Source organism: Sturnira hondurensis, unplaced genomic scaffold (genome assembly GCF_014824575.4).
Source record: "Sturnira hondurensis isolate 20B ecotype Veracruz unplaced genomic scaffold, ASM1482457v3 Scaffold0018337, whole genome shotgun sequence".
Lineage (NCBI taxonomy): Eukaryota > Metazoa > Chordata > Mammalia > Chiroptera > Phyllostomidae > Sturnira > Sturnira hondurensis.
Genome location: NW_028090968.1, coordinates 1075552 through 1097207, shown reverse-complemented (window position 1 = coordinate 1097207; position 21656 = coordinate 1075552). Strand labels below are relative to the sequence as shown.

The following is a 21656-nucleotide window of genomic DNA, read 5'->3' as shown; positions in this document are numbered from 1 at the left end:
TATGTGTATTTTTAATATTTTATTTTATTTTATTTTTAGAAAGAGGGGAGGGAGGGAGAGAGACAGGGAGAGAAACATCAATGTTGGAGAGAAACACCGACTGGTCGCCTCTCACATGACTCCAATCGGAGACCTGGCCCACAATCTAAGCATGGGCCCCAAACCAGGAATCAAACAAGCGACCCTTCCATTCGCAGGCTGGCGGGCATTCAACCCACTGAGCAATACCAGCCAGGGCCTGATTTGTTTTAAAGTTAATTGTTGGCATCATTTAATTATTTTACTCGAATAATAACTGTTTTGCATCAGTTATAATGCATTCAGCTACATTTCCTTCCTTCCTCCCTTCCTTCCTTCCTTCCTAGAGAGGGGGAAGGGAAGGAAAAAGGAAGGAAGAGAAACATCAATGTGCAAGAAATACACATCAATCAGTTGCCTCTCACACACTCTGAATTGGGGACCTGGCCCACAACCTTGACCAGGAATCAAACTGGCAGCCTTTCCGTTTGTGGGAGGAAGCCCAACCTACTGAGCCACACCAGTCAGGGCACTACATTTCTGTTTCTGAGACAGTTTGTAGAGCTGTTGAAACTGGATATATTAATCAGCACCAGATGAGAGAGGTGACTGCCACCCCAAGGCTGAAGCCTAACTCAGTGTTCTACAACAAACAGAATTTATAAATAGTGATCTACAGCAAGTATTTTAACAAATACAGTTTTCTCCAACAGTGATTTTCAAGAAGTGTGCTGCAAGAATTTTTAAACATACAATACCTGACTGTTTAGCCAGGGGCACTGACCTCTTTTCTCTTAGATTGTCAAATTAAAAAATGACAGCACCATATGATCTCACCTCTAAGTGGAACCTAATCACCAAAACAACCAACCAAACAAAATATAACCAGAGACTTGAAATAAAGAACAAACTGACAGTAACCAGAGGGGAGATGGGAGGGGATAATGGGGAGAAAGGGGGGAACAGTTGTCAGGAACATGTGTAAAGAACAAATGGAAGGACTTCCGCCAAGATGGAGGCATAGGTGGAAACACTGTGCCTTCTCCCACAACCAAGTTTGAATACAACAAAGGTTTGGAGAAACAAAGACACAACCAAAGGACAGAAAATTGAATTATATGGAAGTCCGACTACATCTAACCGTTCAACGGGGACGGTGAGAGGGAGGAGCCAGCAGCGAGCAGGGTCGGGCAGGACAGGGCCCCCGACCCAGATGCGCAGGCAGCCCGGAACCAATTGGGGTGCGGGGCAGACTGACCACGGTCGCACATTCGTGCACAGTGAGACGGACCACGCAGGCCCCAGGGGGCGAGGGCTGACGGCAGTGGCACACTCGTGTGCAGTGGGACGAAATGCGTGGGCCCGGTGACGGCAGTAGCTGCGGCACTGGTGAGGGCCAAGGCGGAAGGCGGCAGACAGGACGCCATAGTCCCTCTTTGACCCCGCCCCCACATACAGTGTCACAACCCAGCGACTTAGTTGCCCTGTGCTAGTGAACACCTTAGGGCTCTGATCCTGCTACGGAATAGGCACGAACAGCCCAAAAGATGGTGCAAGAAGAACTCAAAGTCCCAGAGCCAATAACTCTAAGCGACCGAGAAATTGCCAGCCTCTCATAAGCACAATTCAAGACACTATTTATCAGGATGCTCACAGAACTGGTAGATTATATTCACAAATTATAGGAACATAGTCACAAATTAGAGGAACATATGAAGGCTAAACTAATTGAAATGAAGGGAGATGTCCAGGAAACCAATAGCAATGGAAAGGGAACTGGGACTCAAATCAATGGAATGGACCAGAAGGAAGAACGAAACATCCAACCAGAAAGGAATGAAGAAATGAGAATTCAAAAAAATGAGGAGAGGCTTAGGAACCTCCAAGACATCTTTAAACATTCCAACATCCGGATTATAGGGGTACCAGAAGGAGGAAAGAAACAGCCACGAGTGGAAAACTTATTTGAACAAATAATAAAGGAGAACTTCCCCAGTCCAGCAAAGGACATAGACTTCCAGGAAATCCAGGAAGCTCAGAGAGTGCCAAAGAAGTTGGACCCAAGAAGGAACACACCAAGGCACATCATAATTACATTAGCCAAGACTAAAATGAAGGAGAGAATCCTAGAAGCAGCAAGGGATAAGGGGACAGTCACCTACAAAGGAGTACCCATCAGACTGTCAGCGGATTTCTCAAAAGAGACCTTACAGGCAAGAAGGGGCTGGAAAGAAGTATTCCAAGTCATGAAATCCAAAGACCTACAGCCAAGATTGCTTTATCCAGCAAAACTTTCATTTAGAATGGAAGGACAGATAAAGTGCTTCTCAGATAAGGTCAAGTTCAAGGAGTTCATCATCACCAAGCCCTTATTATATGAAATGCTAAAGGGACTTATCTAAGAGAAAGAAGATAAAAATATGAACAGTGAAAGGACAGCAAACTCACATTTATTAACAACCACACCTAAAACAAAACCAAACCAAAAGGACAGCTAGATCAGGAATGGAACCATAGAAATGAAGAACACATGGAGGGTTAGGAACAGGGGAGTGGGAGGACGAGAAGGGGGGAGAAGGTACAGAAAATAGCATAGAGAGTAGGTAGAAAATAGATAGGGGGGAGGGCAAGAATAGTATGGGAAATACAGAATCTAAAGAACTTAAGACACGTGGTTATAAACTAAGGGGGGAGAATGGTGGGGGAGGGAGTGTGTGTGGGGGAAGGGAATGAAGGGGGGAATAGAACAACTGTGATGGTATAATCAATAAAATATATTTTTAAAAAAAGAACAAATGGAGGAAACCAAAGGAGGGTAGGGTCAAGGGTGGGAGGTGGGGATGGCTGGATTCGGGGGGAGTGATGGGGGGAATGGAGACAACTACACTTGAACAACAACAAAACAAATCGGCAAGGGAGTGCTAGGGATAAAAAAATTACAACAGCCAACACAACAACTGTCTGGTGTGAGTGAATCAAAATTATACCTATTTTTTGTCAGACTGCAAAAATTCATTTTTTGTTGTGCCATAGAATTTCAGTAATTAGCTTATATGTGCCATGAGATGGAAAAGGTTGAAAATCACTGGTCATAGTCTCAAAAAAGTCAATAGTTCTTGGAGGTATTACAATAAAATTTTCATTATCGTCTACCCAGTAAGCTCTTAGAATTTCCATTTTATGATGATAAGGTACAAAACAAATAAATCTGACCTAAAATAAATGACAGCTCACATTTCACAATTCCATCTACCTTATCTACCCAGTAAAGGTAATTTGCTGATTCAAGGCTCTGCATTCTCAGATGTGCCTGGATCCCTTTAAGGTTCCTGCTACAGAAGTTTGTGGTCTTTGGCCTCATCTTAACATTAATAAAACTGAATTAAAGATATGTGAGGCCTGTAATCCTTAGTTCTAGAAGGAAGAATCCTTTATATACATTTATACCTCCCCCAACCCTTCGGAAGGGAACATTTTTATATTATGAGAATACATTAACATTTGTGTTAGATTGTTCCACCAAAGTCCAGAGCTGCCCGCAGAGCAGGGCACAGGTATTAGTCGGCTGACACCCACAGGAGCCGGGGAAGAGCGTGTGATGCCATGCCTCCTGGGGCAGCGCAAGTGCCTGCACTGTGGCAGAAGCAGATCCTCACTTCGGACTCCCTGGGAACACTGTTCTGGCAGTTCAGGTGCCCTGGTACACTGACAAAGCATTAGAAAAGACACTTATGGATCCAGTAAAGGGTGGGGTTGTTTTCCTTTTTTCCTAATTAAATAACTTACATGAGACTGCCTGGTTAAAGGGTAAATACAATCCAAATTACGGAGCAGAACTGTCTGGAAATGGAGGTTTGGGCAGAATGAGGAGGCAAGAATGACCAAGTAATAAGGGGCACTGAGGGCAGGGCGGGGCCTACACCTCAGTCCTCAAGGTGTGGCCAGTGGACAACCAGCAGCAGCATCACCTGGGAGTTTGCCGTAAACGTGGAACCTGCCTTCTAACAAATCCCTCAGTGATCTGTATGCGAATCCATGTTTGAAGAGCACTGGCCTGCAACTAATCAAGGAATTACTTCAACAGGCTTCAGAAGACACAGATGCAAAGGGATTTTTTGTTTCCCTACATTGAAATAATGATTTGGAGGATTTTGTTGTTGTAAGAGGTGATGTTTTTATGGTTTTGTGTTGTTCTGTATATCTTCCTACTCATTTTTAGGCCCCTGGCTATGCCCAGCTGAGGTATTTGGTCCTAAACATATCTTGGTATTTTCCATTACTGTCCAATCCCCACCCTTTAAGTTATCTGCACTGAGCTGAGTGGGCCCCTTTACTGCAACCCATCCCAGGAGGCCAAAGGCTTACCATACACAAGCCCACCTTTCCCACTGAAGAACTAGAAATAGTCAGTGATGGAAGGGTTCCCAGAGTTCCTTTAACCAAACCTCTCATTTACTCAAGGCGGGTATACTGATGCCTGGCTAGGGATCTTAGTCATGGCTCAAGTTCAAAGTCAGGGAGTTAATAAAGCAGCAGCTTTTACTGTTCAGAAACCTCAGTGTAGCCAGGCTGGTCTGAAGAGAAGGCCACAAAGAAGATGGAAGGTGCCCAAATGTTGTCCACCTCCACAAAGACACTTGAGTCTCCAGAAGGTTTCCTCTGAATGGAACGTTCTGGTAAATACTAAGACTGAACACAAAGACAATGCTGGCAAGGCCCCAGACGTTTCCCCCGTGGGCTGTGATGCTCACAGTCCCTGCCAACAGCACAGGGCTGATGAGGGGTACAGGCTGGGAGCCAGCACGCTCATCTTCTGTGGCGGGCCAACTGGTGATTTCCCCAGAGATTACAAACTCCAGATCCCTGGATACGGTCTGTCTAGTAGATGTGTTCTATTTGGCTCGTACAGTGTTTATAAAATTTTGAATTCGTGCCAACATTTTTAATTCATGAGTTTTTCACACACACCTGGCTTTGTGACTTCTCGTGGAAAGTCTGGCCACACCAGGCCCCAGTGGAGCACGCCGACAACACTGGGGCTGAGCATCGCTGCCCCTCTAATGGGGCGTGAGTTCTCAAATTCACCACAGTCTACCCATGACCCTACTCACCACCAAGCCCCTGTAATACCTGTGTCAGCAAGCTGTTTATCTGTGGTAATCCTTCCACTTTGCTCAGTGGTGCAGAAGAGGAAACCAAGCAAGGTCAAGGGTAAATGATCTGACTGAGATTAACAAGTCAGTGGTGAGGGGCAGAACCAAGCCTACCACGCCCCAGAGCCCCAACTTCAGGGCAGGTGATTACACCAGCGAGATTACAACGGATGATCCAGGTGGGGATGCTGAAGTGACAGGCCAGGAAAACCAGGTCTGAGCTGCCATCATAATTACCATAACTTATTGTTACCATAGCCTAAGTCAAAATTGTTAACTACTTTAAAATTGTTTTTCAAAGAAAAAATTGGTCTTAGAAAGAAATTCAATTCATCCATCATACAGAGAATAACAAGATTTGGCCACCTAACTGATAGAGATGTCACAGTAGCCATCTTTCAGAATTGAGAAATAAAAAGACAGTGGATTTCGGGGACATTAAACCAAGGACAGGAAAGGCCTGTGAGTCTCCTTTAAGCATTATCAAGTGCAAAGCAATGGCATACAGGGGAAAATCTTACAAACCTTTAAAAATTCACACAATGCCTCACCACTAACCCTTCCTATGAGAATCTATTTCATGTGCCAATACCCTGTCTGAAGGACAGATACTCAAACTGCAATCACTCTTTACAGCTGCACTTTCAATATTACAAACTAGATGTCACCTTGAATTTTTCTCTGCCAATCTATTTCCTCTCATTGTTATTACACCTTTTGGGCCCATTTGTCAACTGTTAATGAAAGCTTACTTTTTAATATGTATCAAAAACTAGAAATCTCACGGATCCTATCACTACTACCAGTTAATCAATGACTGACTGTAGTGAGTTTGCTCCCCAAAGCACATGAACCACTACCCTCATTACCCAACTAGGAGTCAGTCCTGTCGTTCGTGCTTCATGCCATTGTAATTTGTGCTCTCATGACGGCTAAACCTGTTACTTCATATGTAGGCTAAAATAAGTCAGGGTGAATACAATGATAATTTAATTTTTACATACAGAAGTCTCATTGTCTAAATCCAGTTTGCCTTTTGGAAGACAACCTTGTAAGGTCCTGGTTAAGAAGTCTGTTAGCGGGCAGTCTGATGAACAAGGTTGCTGTCAGCACCCCACCGCCACTCCCGGTGCACGGTAAGGATAGCTCAAAACCCAGCGTTTGCACTCCTGTTAATTTACCTGACTCAAAATAATGCATGATCTGGGACGACAGGGGCCACACATCTCCATTTGAGCAGAAAGTCACAGAACTGACAAAAACGTGAGGAGAAAGCATTTTTTTTTGTTTTTCTGGACAGGCCCAAGCTCCCAGTTTGTCCCTTCAGCACCTTAACTTCAACGCTCCCACAAGCAAAGTTATCATCTTTCCTTCAAGACCAACACCTTCTCCTGATGACCATGATTTTGCCACCATGGTCCCCAGTCCACAAATCTACAAATGTTAGGATCCTGTGCCACTGTGCGCCTTTAGCCAGGTGGTTGCATTCACATCCACAGCATCTCCCATACTGTCCATCCGTCCCAGCTGCAGCAGCACCACCTGGGCCAGGTGTTCATCATCCCCACCAGGGGCTACCAGGACAGCTCCACGCAGTGCCTCCCACTCTGATCCACCCCAGGCAATGGCTGCCATTGGGACTGTTCCTGAAACCCTTAACCCTGATCACCAAACTCCCTTGTGAAGGGGCACTCTAATCTCCATGAGAAAAGGCCCACGTTGCTTTCCCTTTGCAGTATTGTCAGCATGTATCATGTGGTCCCTGGCATGTGGGAGGCACTCAGTCAACATCTGGTAAAGGGATAAAGATGGTACTGGATCCTCACTCTTTCTGGCACTTGGAGCTGCAACATAACCCCAAACTTTCCCAGCTGTATGGATTACTGCTCCCACTAGACCAGTGGCTCCAAACCATGTACAATTTCGACCCCTAGGGGACATCTGATGTCTGAAGACATTTTTGGATGTCACACCAGGAGGCGGGTGGTGCTTCTGACATCGGTGGACAGAGGCCAGGGATGGTGCTAAACATCCCGCACTACACAGGGCAGTCCTGCAACAAGGAATAGTGCGGCCCACAATGTCAGTGCTGAGGCTGGGAAACCCTGCACCAGCCACACATAGCCCAGGACACCTCCAGGTGGACCCTCATCCCTCCTCAAACACACCTCGTGCTTTCCCACCCCTTCCTCCAGAATGCTCTCTGTTCTACCAACATTTTCCCCACTGAGATTCCATCTGTCTTTCCCAGCTCAGCTCTACCTCTGCCACAAAGCCTGTCTCCCTGACCTGCAAGCAACTGCAGCTCTGTCTCCTCCCCACACTCAGCAAGTCTTTCCTAAGCATCCATTGTACAGGTGCCATGCTAGTTGCTGGGCATTCAACAGTGAGCAAGGCCACAGGCCCCATTCCTTAAGACCTTACGGAACAGAGGGGAGATGGTCAACAGGTCAGCAATGAACTTAATTACTCAAGTGCTCTGTACTACCACAGAAGTAATCAAGGTGATCACAGAGCGACTGGTGGGTGGGAAAGATCTCATTGGATGGAGCAGCTAGGAAACACAAGAGCTAAGATCTAAAGAATGAGCAAGAGCCAGGCATAGGGGGAGCTGTGGGGATGCACCCCAGGCAGAGAGCATGGCAAGCACCCAGATCCTGAGAACAGGGACACATGGGAATATAAGGTGGGATAAATCATACCAGGACATAGGACTTGGGGAAGGGCTTAAAACCCCTGTCCCACTTTGGGTTTCCATCTCCTGAAGCCCTAACCTGGTCCCAGTGTAGCCAAGACTCGGAGTATGGAGTGCCGGGTTCAAATCCCATTCCCATCGTTTACCAGCTAAGTGACAGGATGCAAGTTTCTTAACCTCTCTGGGCCTCAGTTTTCTTATCTGTAAAGTAAGAAGAATTCACCTGCCTCAGAAAGGTTGTTGTGAAAAATTAATGAGTTAGTACATGCAAGGCATTTGGACTTGGCACACAGTAAGCAGTCAAATGTGAGTGTCTATTTCCATGACTTTTACTCATGGTAACTCCTACCCTTGTCTTAGCAGAGACAGAACAAATCGTACCCATTTGTTCCCCATAATAGGGTTCAGAAAATATCTGATGATATACTTACATACATGTGTATACAGGGTCGGGCAAAAGTAGGTTTAGTTATAAGCATGCAAAACACAGAGTTCACTCTCCTATTATTTATTATTGTATTATTTTCCATACAAACCACAGACCTACTTTTGCCCCACCCTGTATGTACACGCACACACACACATTTACATGCTCCAGCCTTCACATGTTTTATTTCACATATTGTGGATATTGCTTTGGTTATAAAATGGCAAAGATGGATAACCAGGAGGCTTTTTCTGGCTAAAGAACAAATGCCAACAAACTGCAATTTTCGCAGTTTCTCGCAGCAGCAATCTGCACTGTGAATCACTATGTAAATGTCTTCAGCAATACCCCTCATGTTCTCTGGGGACTAAGCTTATTTTAGTGGTAAACAAAACAAAACAAAAAATAATAGTAGCAAAATGATCCTTTACCACTTTGGGACCCTTTCTCATTTAACGACCCAAAGTGTCCCAACTGTACAACTGCCAGAACTCAGTCCGACCATTAACAGCATCTTTCAATGGTGGCTGCCTAGGGCGGGGAGGGGAGGCAGCAGAGTGACTGTGAAAGGGTGGGGGGTGTCCACGGGGGTGGTAAAAATGTTCTAACACGGACTAGGGTGATGGCTGCATGACTCTGTGAATAGACTGAAAGCCACCAAACTGTTCACTTTAAAAGGGTAAACTGTAGGGTATGTGAAGCTGTTTAAAAAAATAGTGCCCTTCAGGACCCCCTCCTCTGCAAAAATAATTAACTGTGACAGCAATATCCTCAGAGTCTCCAAATTACATTTCCTAAGTACCAGGTGAATTTACCCAATTTTTATTTTCTTGGCCTTAATGCATCCAAAAAGTAGTTTCTGAGATACACAAAAGCTTCTGGGGCATGATTTGGCAGCCACACTTGCCGTTTGGGAAGGAAGGACCTGCCAACATCTTATCTGCAGCCTTTCAGAGACGTAAGGGAGCCGTTGGGCCAGGACAACTTGGCCAGGTGGCTCTCAGCATCACTGGCTTTGGCCAATGCTACTCTACACAACAGCAAAAGGGGGATAAAAAGGCATGTCCCAAACCTCTCTCACTTTTCTGAAGCAGAGCTCCATTTGGGGTTTGCCTGCCTTGGGTGGATGATTGCTATGACTTTTTTCCACCATTCCCCATATCTCCCAGGCTGCTGGCCCAGGTGGTGCTTCAGGGAGAATCGGACAAAGGTGCTGTCTCCAGGCAGAGGCAGCCCTGCAGGAACCCAGCTGGGCCAGCAGAGGCCTGGCTGTCAAAAGAAGGCAACCCTGCCTAGGGTGTGGTACAGCTCCTTGCAAAGGCACCCACCTAGTTACAGGAACCTCCTCCAGCAGGTGTCTGAGTAATTCACAAACTGCAGGGCCCCAGTGTGGTTTGTAAGGGTCCTACTGATTGGTTGAATACTGTGTTTTCTGTTTTGTTTTGTCCAGAGAATACAGGGTGTGCGCAAGCAATGAATTAGGCAGACACACACTTGCAGTCCAGAGGTAGTGTATTCACTCATTCACAGTCATTTATTTATTCACATAACAAATGGCCACTGAGCGTCCACTACTATCACTGTCCTAGGTCCAGGCTTCCTGCCCTCCAGGAATTTAGTCTTGGAGCAGGAAAAGACATCAAAGTCACTGAATACACAACTATAAGTGTAATAAGAGTCATCAAGGAAAAGAATGAGTGAGGGTGAATGACAGTGGACCTAATTTAGAATGGGGGAATCAGCACAAGCTTCTTCTAACTGTGACCTGAAGAATAAGAAAGCACAGAGAGAATAAGAAAGGGACAGAGAGAAGCCATGTCAAGGGGTGACAGATCCAATATTTTTTTAAGGAGATGACTCTGAATGCTGTACGGGGAATGGACTGGAGGGGCAAAAGTGGATGCAGAGAGCTAGAGGAACTGTCCAGGTGAGAGGTGAGGTGGTAGGGGTCACAGTGGTAGGAGCTAGGAAAGAAGTGGCCAAAACCAAGGTGAGCTCGGAGACTAAATAGAAAGGACTGTGGACGGCTGGGACACAGAGAGGAGGGGAGACACCCATCGAGGAGGGGAGGAGCTGAGGTCAGCAATCCCTCCTATCCTTCTGGTTGATCACGTGAGCTGGGGGAAGAAGGGGGTTGGGGAGGAGCCGAAAGATGAAGAGTTCTGTCCTGTTCAGTGTGTTCTGGCGGCAAAGCCAAGGGGCTGGGCCAGAAGAGCCGTGTTCCCTTCCTGGCCCTCCCACTTACTGGTCTGGCACCTGAAATAAGCAAAGCGCCACAGTGCCCTCACGCAAATGAAGTCAATGCGTACATCAATACAGCTGCACCTCAGCACAGATCTAGCCAACACTCTTGCCTTCACCTGGCAAATGAAGGTCTGTGGCATTAGCACAACCGGGCTTTTCTTCTTTTCTTTGAAACAAGGCTACATGGGGCACTTGGGCACTCTGACTCCACGAAGTTTTCCTGAGTGTCTGACTACACATCAGACGTGGTTGTGAAGTGGCTGTCAGGTTTGGGGGCTCCTGGAGTCTCCAGTTGTCCTGGCACCATGTTATTGCCCCTTCCTCATTGGAGGGTTTGGAAAATTAAAAATCACATGCTGCACATATATAAAAAGTTGTCCATTAGTCCTCTCTGTGAAGAAGACCCTCTCTCAACAGACCTCCCCCGGACCAACGTGACAGGCTGATCAGTGCTCTCCATGCCTCCCCAGGGCACTGCCAACCACGCAGGGCGCTGAGCCCTCCCAGGCTCTGGCACCTCGGCCCCTGCCCCACAGGGAGTTCGCTCATTACGTGTCCATCAGGAGTTGTCCCCAAATCTGTTTATGCTAGCACTTTAATGTAAACCTGAGACTGATTCTAATAAAACCAAAATGGATGCTTTGGGAAGACCTAATAAAGGCAAGTTGGTAAAAATAAAACACTATTGAATTAGGTGTTTGGGGAACAAGTGTAACATATTTAAAGAAAAAGAAAGCAGAAACCTAGAATCATATTTCCTTCAGAGTGCTTTCCCAGTGATTTTTAACTGACTACTCCACTGGAAAAATCCCAGACTGGAGAAGACTCACTGCGGGTGTTTATGCAAAACAGGTGACGTGACAGTCCCTTCTACACAACCACACTCCAAGACACAACCTTCGCTTAACCACAGAAGATTGGTAAATAAATGTATATTTATCATTCATATTAAAATGAAATCTTAAAAGAATATGTGATATTTTATGATTGCCCTCTTGAACTAATTTTTTCTATTCAGTGGCTAAAGACCAGGCTTCTACTGCAGCTTAAAAAAACTACCACATACAGTTCTGGCTGGCATAGCTCAGTGGATTGAGCGTGGGCCTGCGAACCACACGATCGAGGTTCGATTCCCAGTCAGGGCACATGCCTGGGTTGCAGGCCAGTTCCCAGCAGGGGATGTAGTTCCCAGCAGGGGACTCACGAGAGGCAACATACACTGATACTTCTCTCCTTCTCTCCTTCCCTTCACCTCTAAAGATAAATAAATAAAACCTTAAAAAAATAAAACTACCACATGCAAAAAAAACCAAAAAACACCTACCATATACAAAAATTGGCTCGATATGGACCTAGACCTAACTGTAAGAGCTTAAACTACAATACTCTTAAAGAATCACAGAAGTATGATTTGGGGTTAGGCAAAATTTTTAAAAATATGACATCAAAAGCACAAGTGATAAAAGATAAAGATGATAACATGGACTTTGACACAATTAAAAACTTTGGGGCTGCAAATGATATCAAGAAAGTAAAAGACAATCCAAAGAATGGGAGAAGATATTTGCAAATCATGTATTTGATAAGGATCTTATATCCAGAATATATAAAGAATTCTTACAACTCAATAATAAAAACACAAGTGACCTTATTAAAAACTAGGCAAAGGATCTGAATGACCTTTGTAATCTGCAAAGATTACAAATGGCCAATAAGCACATGAAAATATACTCAAATCATTAGCTATTAGGAAAATGCAAATCAAGACCACAATAAGATTCCACTTCACATCCATTTGGCTGGGTGTAGTCCAACAGGCAGATGATAACAAGTGTTGACAAGGACATGGAGAAATGTGAACCCTCCTACACTGCTGGTGGGAACATAAAATGGCACAGCTGCTTTGGAAAACAGTTTGGTGGTTCTTTAAAATGTTAAAGAGTTACTTATATGACCCAGCAATTCCAATCCTAGGTTTCCACCCCCCAGAAATGAAACATGTCCATACCAAGACCTGCATGGGGACGTTCTTGGTAGTTTTATTCATAACAGCCAGCATCCAAGTGACTATCAGTGGGTGAATGGATAAACAAAAGTGGCTACCCAAACCAATGGAACTGGGTTATATTGTGCTGATGATACTCTATTGTGCTCTATTTATTCTCTGCGACACTGGCACATCTTTAAAAGATTATGCTCAGGGGAAGAAGCCAGTCAATCACAGAAGACCACGGATTACATGATTCCCTTTACAGGGAACATCCAGAAAAGGCAAAGCTATGGAGGCAAATGAAGAGTGCACTAAAAGTACAAACAGGAAGAGACTGAAAACAGGCACAAAGTCTCTTTGGGGGAGGGGAATGAGCACTAAAACTGATTTGCACCACTTTGTAAGTTAATTAAAAACCACTGAATAAGCTTAAACCACTCCATAAGCTTAAAATTAGCGAATGTTAGGGTACCTCAATAAAATTATTAAAAAATAGAACAGCAAAAAGAAAATCATTCAAAAATAAAAGCTCATTCGCCTCCTGGACATGTTGTAATGGGAAATTTTCACACATTAATTTTGACCTTTGATGACAATAAGGAGGGGATAAAACAATCAAGATTTCTGTTTTTGTCATGAGAAGCCTTCTTAAATAGAGTGGGTTGGCCTGAGTCATGGCATAATTAAAAGCATTCATTTCATTTTCTTCATTGATATGTTAGAATTTTCAAAACGACAGTATTTTCGACCCCATTCAGATTGGCATAAATAGGTCTACTGTTTCTAGAAAAGTTCTTAGGTGAAACCTGAGAGAGGTTGTTTTTATTTTTTATTTTTGTCTGTTTTTAACAGGGACTGTATTTATTCTCTGCAAGTGAGAGGGTTACCAGAGGGGACCAAGAAATATTCAGAACAGATATAATTGGTTCCTCTGAAACAGCTGCTGAGGTTTCAAATATCCAGGGAAGTAACTTTTTAAAGAAAAACCCTCTTAAGAAAACCCTGTTTTCTAAGGGGTAGGATTCTGGTGGTAAAATGAACTGGGAAAACAGATTAGGGCTGGAAAACAAATACAGGTAATGTTTAAAACATATTTTAATCCTGAGATTTCTCCCCTTGAGAATGTCTTCAAAACAGATGTCATAAACTCTTCAGAAGACAGTGATTTGTTCAGAAAAAGTAGTCTTAATTAGGACATGTGTCAAGGCAATATAATTAACAATTTGCCTGATTAAAATGAATACCTGAACATGCTCGAGGACTGTGAGCCTTCTCGGGTGAGACATGCACAATTTGCTTTTTGTAAACATCTGTTGACAGAGCCTAGCAGATGATGTTAACAGGGATGGATGAATGACTAAAGCGGAGCTTCCCCTGTGACTGTTACTCATGTAAATCACCAAGGGGGGAAGTCATCTGGGCAGAGTAAAGTGCTTGCCAGAGGCTGAATGTCTGTGTCCCCTCCCCCAAATTCTTACGTTGGAACCGAACCCTCAATGTGATGGTATTTGGCGGTGGGGGCCTTTGGGAGGTGATTAGCTCTGGAGGCTTTAGTCATGGGATTGGTGCCCTTATGACCCCAGACACACCAGAGAGCTCCTCACCCTTCTGTCACATCAGGACAAAGGGGAAGACAGTCCTCTATGAACCAGGAAGAAGGTTCTCACTAGACAACAAATCTACAGGCACCTTGATCTTGGACTTCCAGCCTCCATGAGAGAGCAATAATTTCTCCTGTTTATGAACCACTCAGTCCGTGATATTCTGTTATGGCAGCCCAAAGGGATTAAGACAGCGCTCTTTCATTTCCATATTCTGCTGTGTATAATGTGCACTTTTTTTGCCCAAATTTTTGAGGACAAAATAAGGATGAGCATTATACACGGGTAGTGCCTAAAATACCTTGTATTTGTTCTTGTGTTTTATAATTATTTGTTACATAAAATTTCTTGTACCATGTTCAAATATAAATGCTAAAATTCCTTTATGATACAAAAATCAAGTATCTAAATATAAATAAATTAAAAAATTTAAAAGGAATATATTTTTCCTGAAAGTTTGGGCCAAAAAGGTGGGTGCGCATTATACGCAGGAGTGCATTACACACAACAAAATATGGCACTTGCCAGACTTTATTTGAGAAATAGCTTAACCAGCTGGTTCTGAAGGGGGCTTCTAGTAATGACTGGTAGGGTTATCAGGAATGCGATGCTGGACACTGTTGCTTGAGTTGACTGAACCTCTTTGACAGGCAGTATGTATTTGGGCAACAGATGAGAAAAGCCAGTTCCTTGCCTTTCCCTTCCAGGCCTGTCCCCAGGGCAACTCTGTCAGCTCAAGGTTCTCCCTTCCTGCAGCAGTGCCTGGACTGACCCAGGACCTTAAAGACATTCCTCAGTCACTAGCAACAGGAAGAGGGGACTGGAACCCAGGGAAAAGTCAGTGACAGTGACAAAGGCAACTTATGGGTGGACTAGGGGTTCAGCATCTAGTGAAATAAACCGAGACTAGGGATTCTAAGCCTAAACCTTCAAGGAGGAGCCTCTAGAAGCCCTGTGCTATTTGACCCACACAGGGCATGCCCACTGGGGCTGCTCGGCCCACAGAAGAGACCAAGTACAGGCCCCATTCCCAGAAAAGCCCAGGGTCATTTTCCCTCTGCCTATCTCAACAACTCATCTTCTAAGTCTCTGTCCACCCCCATCCTCACATTCTTTTCCAGGTGAATAACTCTCTTGTTCTCTGGTCTTCCTGTGGCAGCTCCAAAGGGCTGGGGAGCTTCAACACTTCGGCTCCCCCTTAGTCTCCACTGGAAGCTGCCACCACTGACCACATGCACCTCCTGGAAATAAACAGTTACTGAAAATTAACGATGTGGTGCTATGGAAATAATCTTCAAGACAAGTTCTTGAGTTCCAGCCTTCAATCAAATTGTACCCCAAGTTCCTCATAAGTAGAAATTCTTTTGTTGTTATGGCTGCAGCCATACCCTTCTTTTCAAAATGGGAATCTGACTATGTATCCCTGTTTCTTCACACGTGCAGCTTAAAACCCTTTGATGCTATTAGGTGAAGACAAACTCAACTACCCCCACCCCGTTCTCCAGTGTCCTCCCGTACCACACTGCTGCAGACTCAATAGCTTCCTTCCCTCATCCTTCCCTTTCCAGTTCCCCCATGCTAGACTTTCAGATTTGCTCTGCCCATGGTCCACAAGGTCTTCCTTCTCTTCCAGATCTAGTTAATGCCTAGTCATCCTTCAGCAATCAGAAGACATACCCCTTCCTCAAGGAAGCCCTCCCTGAACATCCTTATTAATGCTGCAATGAGAGGCTCTCGGAACCAATCCCTCTTTTTCTGGAATTTGCCACAACTGCAATTGCCACTGGTTTGTGTGACTGACAGGTTAATGCCAGACCTTCCAAGTACCTATGTGCCAGAGGTGCAGAATCACATCTGTTTGTTGCCCATCATTGCACCCTGGCCGCCAGTGCCATGGCTGGGACAAGGCAAGCATTCAATACATTTGATGAACGGGCAAATGAATGAACCAATAGATGGACAGACAGACAGATAAAGAGATGGACATACGATGGACAGAATGGTGGGTGTATGGCCTGGTTGACAGGTGGACAGAGGATGGAGAGATGGTTGAAGAGTACATTGGACCCCAGGGCCAACCCATCTTCTGAGCCCTAAATCCCATTTCCACAGATCTCTCTCTCCAACAATTATCCTGCCTTTCACTTTTCCAACCCCAGATCCATCTTATACCAGTCATGAGACCTTGGTCAAGTTGCCTTGTCTTTCTGAGCTTGTTTTTCCCATTATAAAAAAAGGATTACCATAATAGCTGCCTCAACAGGATTGTTTTGTTTTGTTTTTTAAAGAGTTTATTTATTTATTTTTAGAGGGGAAGGGAGGGAGAGGAAAAGTAACATCAATGTGTGGTTGTACTTGCACACCCCCTCCTGGGGACCTGGCCCACAAACTGGGCATGTGTCCGGACTGGGAATTGAACCAGAGACCCTTTGGTTCATAGGCTGGTGTTCAATCCACTGAGCCACACCAGCCAGGGCTCAACAGGATTATTTTGGAGATTATATCACATAATCCACATACAGCCCAGAGTATAGTACCTGGCTGCCATAAACATCTGATAAATGTTGGATGCTCTTGTTGTTCTTATCACTACTATTCCAGACCCTTCAGCCTTCCTTCAGCATTGTTCCTTCCCTAAGCTGCTACTGACTTATGTCTACTTTGTGTCACAAAATGGTTATAAACAGAATCCTACCCCGGCTGACTTTACATCCTCACTCTCTGCTATTCCTCAAACACTGTGTACCAGGCACCCCCTACAACTCTACTGAAACTGTCCTCCTCCAGGTGACATAACGATCAAACCTGCCATCCTCTGCTCAGCTAACATTCACCTAGACACACGCAACATCTGATCCTGTGTACCATCCTGCCTTAAGCCCTCCTCCCCAACTTTGGTGCCACGGTCAGCTCCTGGTTTTATCTTCTAAAATTCCTGGTTGGCCTTGACCAGTGTAGCTCAGTTGGTTGGACACTGTCCCACAAAATAAAAGGTCGCTGATTCAATTCCCAGTCAAGGCACGGGCCTGGGTTGCGATTTTGGTCCCCAGTTGGGGCAAGGGGCGGCCGATAGATGTTTCTCTCCCTCTCTTTCTCCCTTTTCCTCTTCCTAAAAATAAATAAAATCTTTTGAATTTCTGGTTGTTTTCTGCTCTGAACCCTTCAGCGTGTCATTTTCTTCTTCCTGCCCCCTAAACATTGGCATATTCTAAGGTTACACAACAGAGACACGCATTGTCCACTACTCCACATGGTTCCCTCTAGTGATGCCATGGACTCCTGCAGCAACACTATCTACTCTCCTCTGCGGTTGGAGCCCACCCCTCTGTCCCCAGACTTGTACTACACCCCACAAGGCGTGTCATATTTCCTGAAGGCACCTCAAAGCGATTACTCCCCAAATCTACCCCATCAAACCTGATCCCACTCCTTATTCCATGATTTCAGTTAACGGATCCACCATCACCCAGGACCAATGTTTAACATCCCGTTCCACTGCAGTGGCCTACAAGTTCACCAGGTGACAAGAATTATTTTCTGTGCCTAGAGTATAAGCCCCAGAGGGCATGTAGCTTACCTCCTCCCTTCTTTTTCTACTCTCCAAAAGATACTAAAGAATACAATTGGAACCTAATAAATACATCTTGAACTGAAAACAAGAGATACGACAGAGTAACATGAAACTTGCATTCGCTGCTGGTGGGTATATAAATTGGTGCCAAGGCTTTGGAGGGCGATCTGACAAGACTGTAAAGCTGGGGATGATTATACCCTATAGCCCAGAACTTTGCTCCTGCGTATATGTCCTGGAGAAATTTCCCCACATGTCCATCAGATTTGTACAAAAATTATTATGACGGCACTGTTACCAAGGGTGAGAAACAGAAACAATTCAATGCCCATTATATCAGGAAATAGCTGGTACACTCAAAATTAAGATAATTAAAGGAGAGTTTAAAAATAGATTGTTTGGGAGGTGTAGAGTAGAGAAAAACTACAAAAGACCATTTATAGCCAAAGGATAGAACAGCAGAGCTGTTGCCGCTCCTACACCTGAAAGGAGGAAGACAGCAGGTGGTTAGCTAAATCTGAAAAGAGAGTGAGTGCCAAAGGAAAGGCTATCTTGAAAGCAGTGACCTTCAGGTAAGGCATATAGCCAGCCCAAGGCAAGCCCACAGGGAGTAAACTGGGGAATAAACACACTGCCTTTTGGTCCTTCCTTCCTCTGCTCTCGATCGGGGACTCCCCAGTGGAAAGCCAAAAGGCAAGAAGTCTACTGAAGCCCATAGAGGTCAACCTCCTGGAGCATGGTGGAGAAGAGAGAGTAATTTGGAGAGAAAAGAGGAAGATACTCAGCATCCCCAGCAACAGAATGCATAAAGTATATATTTATACAATGGAAAGTTACTGCCCAACAGATAAATCAGTGAACTAGAGCTACTTATATTAATATGAACAAATCTCAAAAATCTCATGTTGGGCAAAAAAGGCATATTAAAATATTTAGAGAACCGGCACTACAGCAGATTGTATTTTCCAAAATCCACCACAGCTATATTTTTGGTCCCCACATGCTCTGCCAGCCACTCCCACCAAGAGCTACAAAGAAAGAAAAGTACAAGGCTTTAGGGCAGAATTACTGGAGAAACCTACATTAGGTAGAGTAGCCAGGGGAAGTGTGAAAAGTGACTTAACTTTAAAAAGAAAAGTGACTTAACTTTAAATAAGATGAGAAGATCGAGAAAGAGTGAGCCCCCCCAGCCCAGCTATTAGCTGTGGGAGTGGGAAGGGCAAGTACCAAGATCCGAGAAGAAAGATACACTGCAGTTGGCCCTTTTAAATGTATCAAGATAATGACTGTAGCAGGAGGACTGAGCAAGAGAAAGAATGGAGCACCAAGGAAGAGAGATGAACACAAGCCAGATCCAGGGGGGGCATCTGTGACAACCCCTGGCTTACCAAACTAGGGAATGCAAGGGAGGGAATTTGACTCCAGGCAGAAAAAAAGCCATAGAGAGAACCAAGGAACCAGGAAGACTTCCGTCTAGATTTAACAGCTCTAGGGCCAACTTGCACTTAGAATCTAGTGTGTCAGACGCTGTGTTTCAAAACGTTTCCACCGGTTAAAAAGAATCATATTTCATGTTACCTATGAGAATATTAACAACCCCACTTTTGCAAAGAGGCAGATTATCTAAATCCAAAGTCCAAGTATTTAACCGACTCGATTGCCTTCTCTCTTTATTGTTAATATTTTTGGAAATGACTCATAGTAGCTCACCGTGATTGCAGCATATAAAATACATCATGGTGAAGGACCATAAAAGTAAGGGCATCTAACACGCACCCGATGCTTATTGAGTGCCACACAAAAACCTGTTTTTATTCCTCTTTTACAGATGAGAAAACTGAGGCTAGGACTTGCCGAGTAACGTGTCGTAGGCAAGGCGCGGAAATCATATCCAACTGCAGAGCCCACGCTACTATTAACTGCTTTGCTGCCTTACTCTAACTTCTCTACCCTAGGGGAAGTTAGGTCCAAGCCAGCGAATCTTCCGCGGACTCACTCTTTGAGCTGACACCGTTCTCTCCATAGCTCCCGTGGAAGCTTTCACACGCGGGCTGTGTGGACGTTATTTTGGTCCCCAACACCAACTGGGGCCCCAGATGAGGTCCGGCCGGAGGAGCGCGCACCCAGATTGAAGGTTCCCACAGGGAGAGGTTCCGCAGGTCTGAAGTCATCCCCTCCCCAAGTACCTGCGGAAAACGCGTCAAGGGTCCTGCCCCGGGCTCTGTGGAAAACACCCCCCACCTCCGCTGCGGACATGGCGAGTGAATTCCTTGCTCTGCTTGAGTTCACTGCGTGGGAGGAAGTGGCTCAACTCCACACCGCCCAACCGCCAGCCTGGGGTGGGTCCCACCTTCTCCTTGGGGCGGGACCTGCGGGAGGGATCGCGGGCCTCGGCAGCTCGGGCGCCGCTAGTGTTGCCTGGGCGGGGCGGAAGCTTGAACGGCTCCTCTGGGATCGACTGAGGCACCTGGCGAGTGGAGGCCCCCATTCCGCGACCCAACTGCTTACAAGAGTATCTTTGGACTCAGGTTGGGGGCAAGCCTTTCCCTACAGATAGGATTATCAGGTTTAACGAATAAAAATACAGGACGCCTAGGTAAGCAACGAATGACTGCTTAGTACAATGTAAGCATGTCCCATGAACTACACAGGAGACGCATGCTAAAAATGTGTTTCGTTGTTTAGCTGCAATTCCAATTTAAATGGGCGCCTGTATTCTGAGAACACTATATTAAGGTAAAAAAGACTTGAGCCCTCTCTCACGACAGCCCTCCAAGCACCAGCTGAGATCTATGACACTTAATCACCAGACGTCTTCAGCTTTCCTGTCATCATTACCATCCTATTATTACCATCATCGCTCACTACGAATCAGACACTGCTCCAAGCACTTTGGGAGAGGCTCACTTAATCCACATAACAGCCCTAGGAAATGGTGCCATATCATTACCCTCATTTGTCGGATGGGGAAACTGAGGCTCAGAGAGGTGAAGCAGCTTGCACAGAGTGACACGTATCTAGAAAAGAAAGGAAGTTTCAATTGGCCCAAACGAGGATCTGTCCAGCAGAAACCACTGGACTGAAATACAAGCCAGTGTTTGTCAAACTCGTTAAAAGTACAAATTCCAGGGCGGGCCTACTGAAAATAAATCTTAAAAAGAAGGGTCTGTTTTTAACTCCCCCAAGAGTTCTTATGTTCTGCCAAGTTTGGGAAATTCTCTTCTAAACTAGCTGCCTATATCTGAAGTACTGTTTTGGTGGCTAAAATGACCAGAAAGACTGTCCTCTAATTTTAGACAAGAGGTAGTAAAATCATAGTGGTTAATGTAGGAGTTTAGAATTAGTCACCTTCAAATGTGGCTCTGTGGTATGAAGATTGTTTTGAGTTCAAGGCAACCAAGACCCTGTGGGCTCAAAAGAAATTTCTGTCCCCTTCCTCCCCCTTAATTACCTAGAAGATTTTGAATTAGGGGCCTTCCCCACAATAAGAGATTATTAGAAACAACCTTTTTATGTCCTATATATAGAACAGGGCAAACTTCTAATTAATTACTGTACATCTGCTCTCTTATCATCCTGCAATGACCTTCCTTCCCTGTGAAGCCCCAGAGTAATTCTTTGCTCAGAATATCATATACTTCATTTTCCCTTGCTGTTTTAAAATCTCTCATGTATGAGAGATTTCCATACATATGCATGCAATTAAAGTTGGTGGTTTTCTCTTGCTAATGTCTCCTGTTTATTTGATTACTGGGCCAAACAAAAGAAGCTTGAGGGTAGAGAAAAGTTTCTTCTTCCTGTGGATAAAAAAAGGAGGGGGTGGGTGTCTATGGAGAGTAATCTCACACAGTGATCTGATCATAAATTCTGAAATGGTCAGGTCATGGTTGTAGTCATGCTCCAGGCATACACATACATATTTCTATACCGGCAAACTTTTCAGTAAAAGGTTTATCT

At 44.9% G+C, this 21656-nt stretch overlaps 1 protein-coding gene across 1 annotated transcript in view; it reads right to left on the bottom strand.

Moving 5' to 3' along the window:
• CPPED1 (calcineurin like phosphoesterase domain containing 1) overlaps positions 1-20064 on the bottom strand; it is a 128051-nt gene extending 107987 nt beyond the window's left edge. The window contains exon 1 of the mRNA XM_037069003.1: positions 19886-20064. Coding sequence (XP_036924898.1) covers positions 19886-19955 — 70 coding nt within the window. The 5' untranslated portion in view covers positions 19956-20064. The remainder of the gene's footprint in view (positions 1-19885) is intronic.
• Between the last annotated feature and the right edge of the window lie 1592 nt (positions 20065-21656).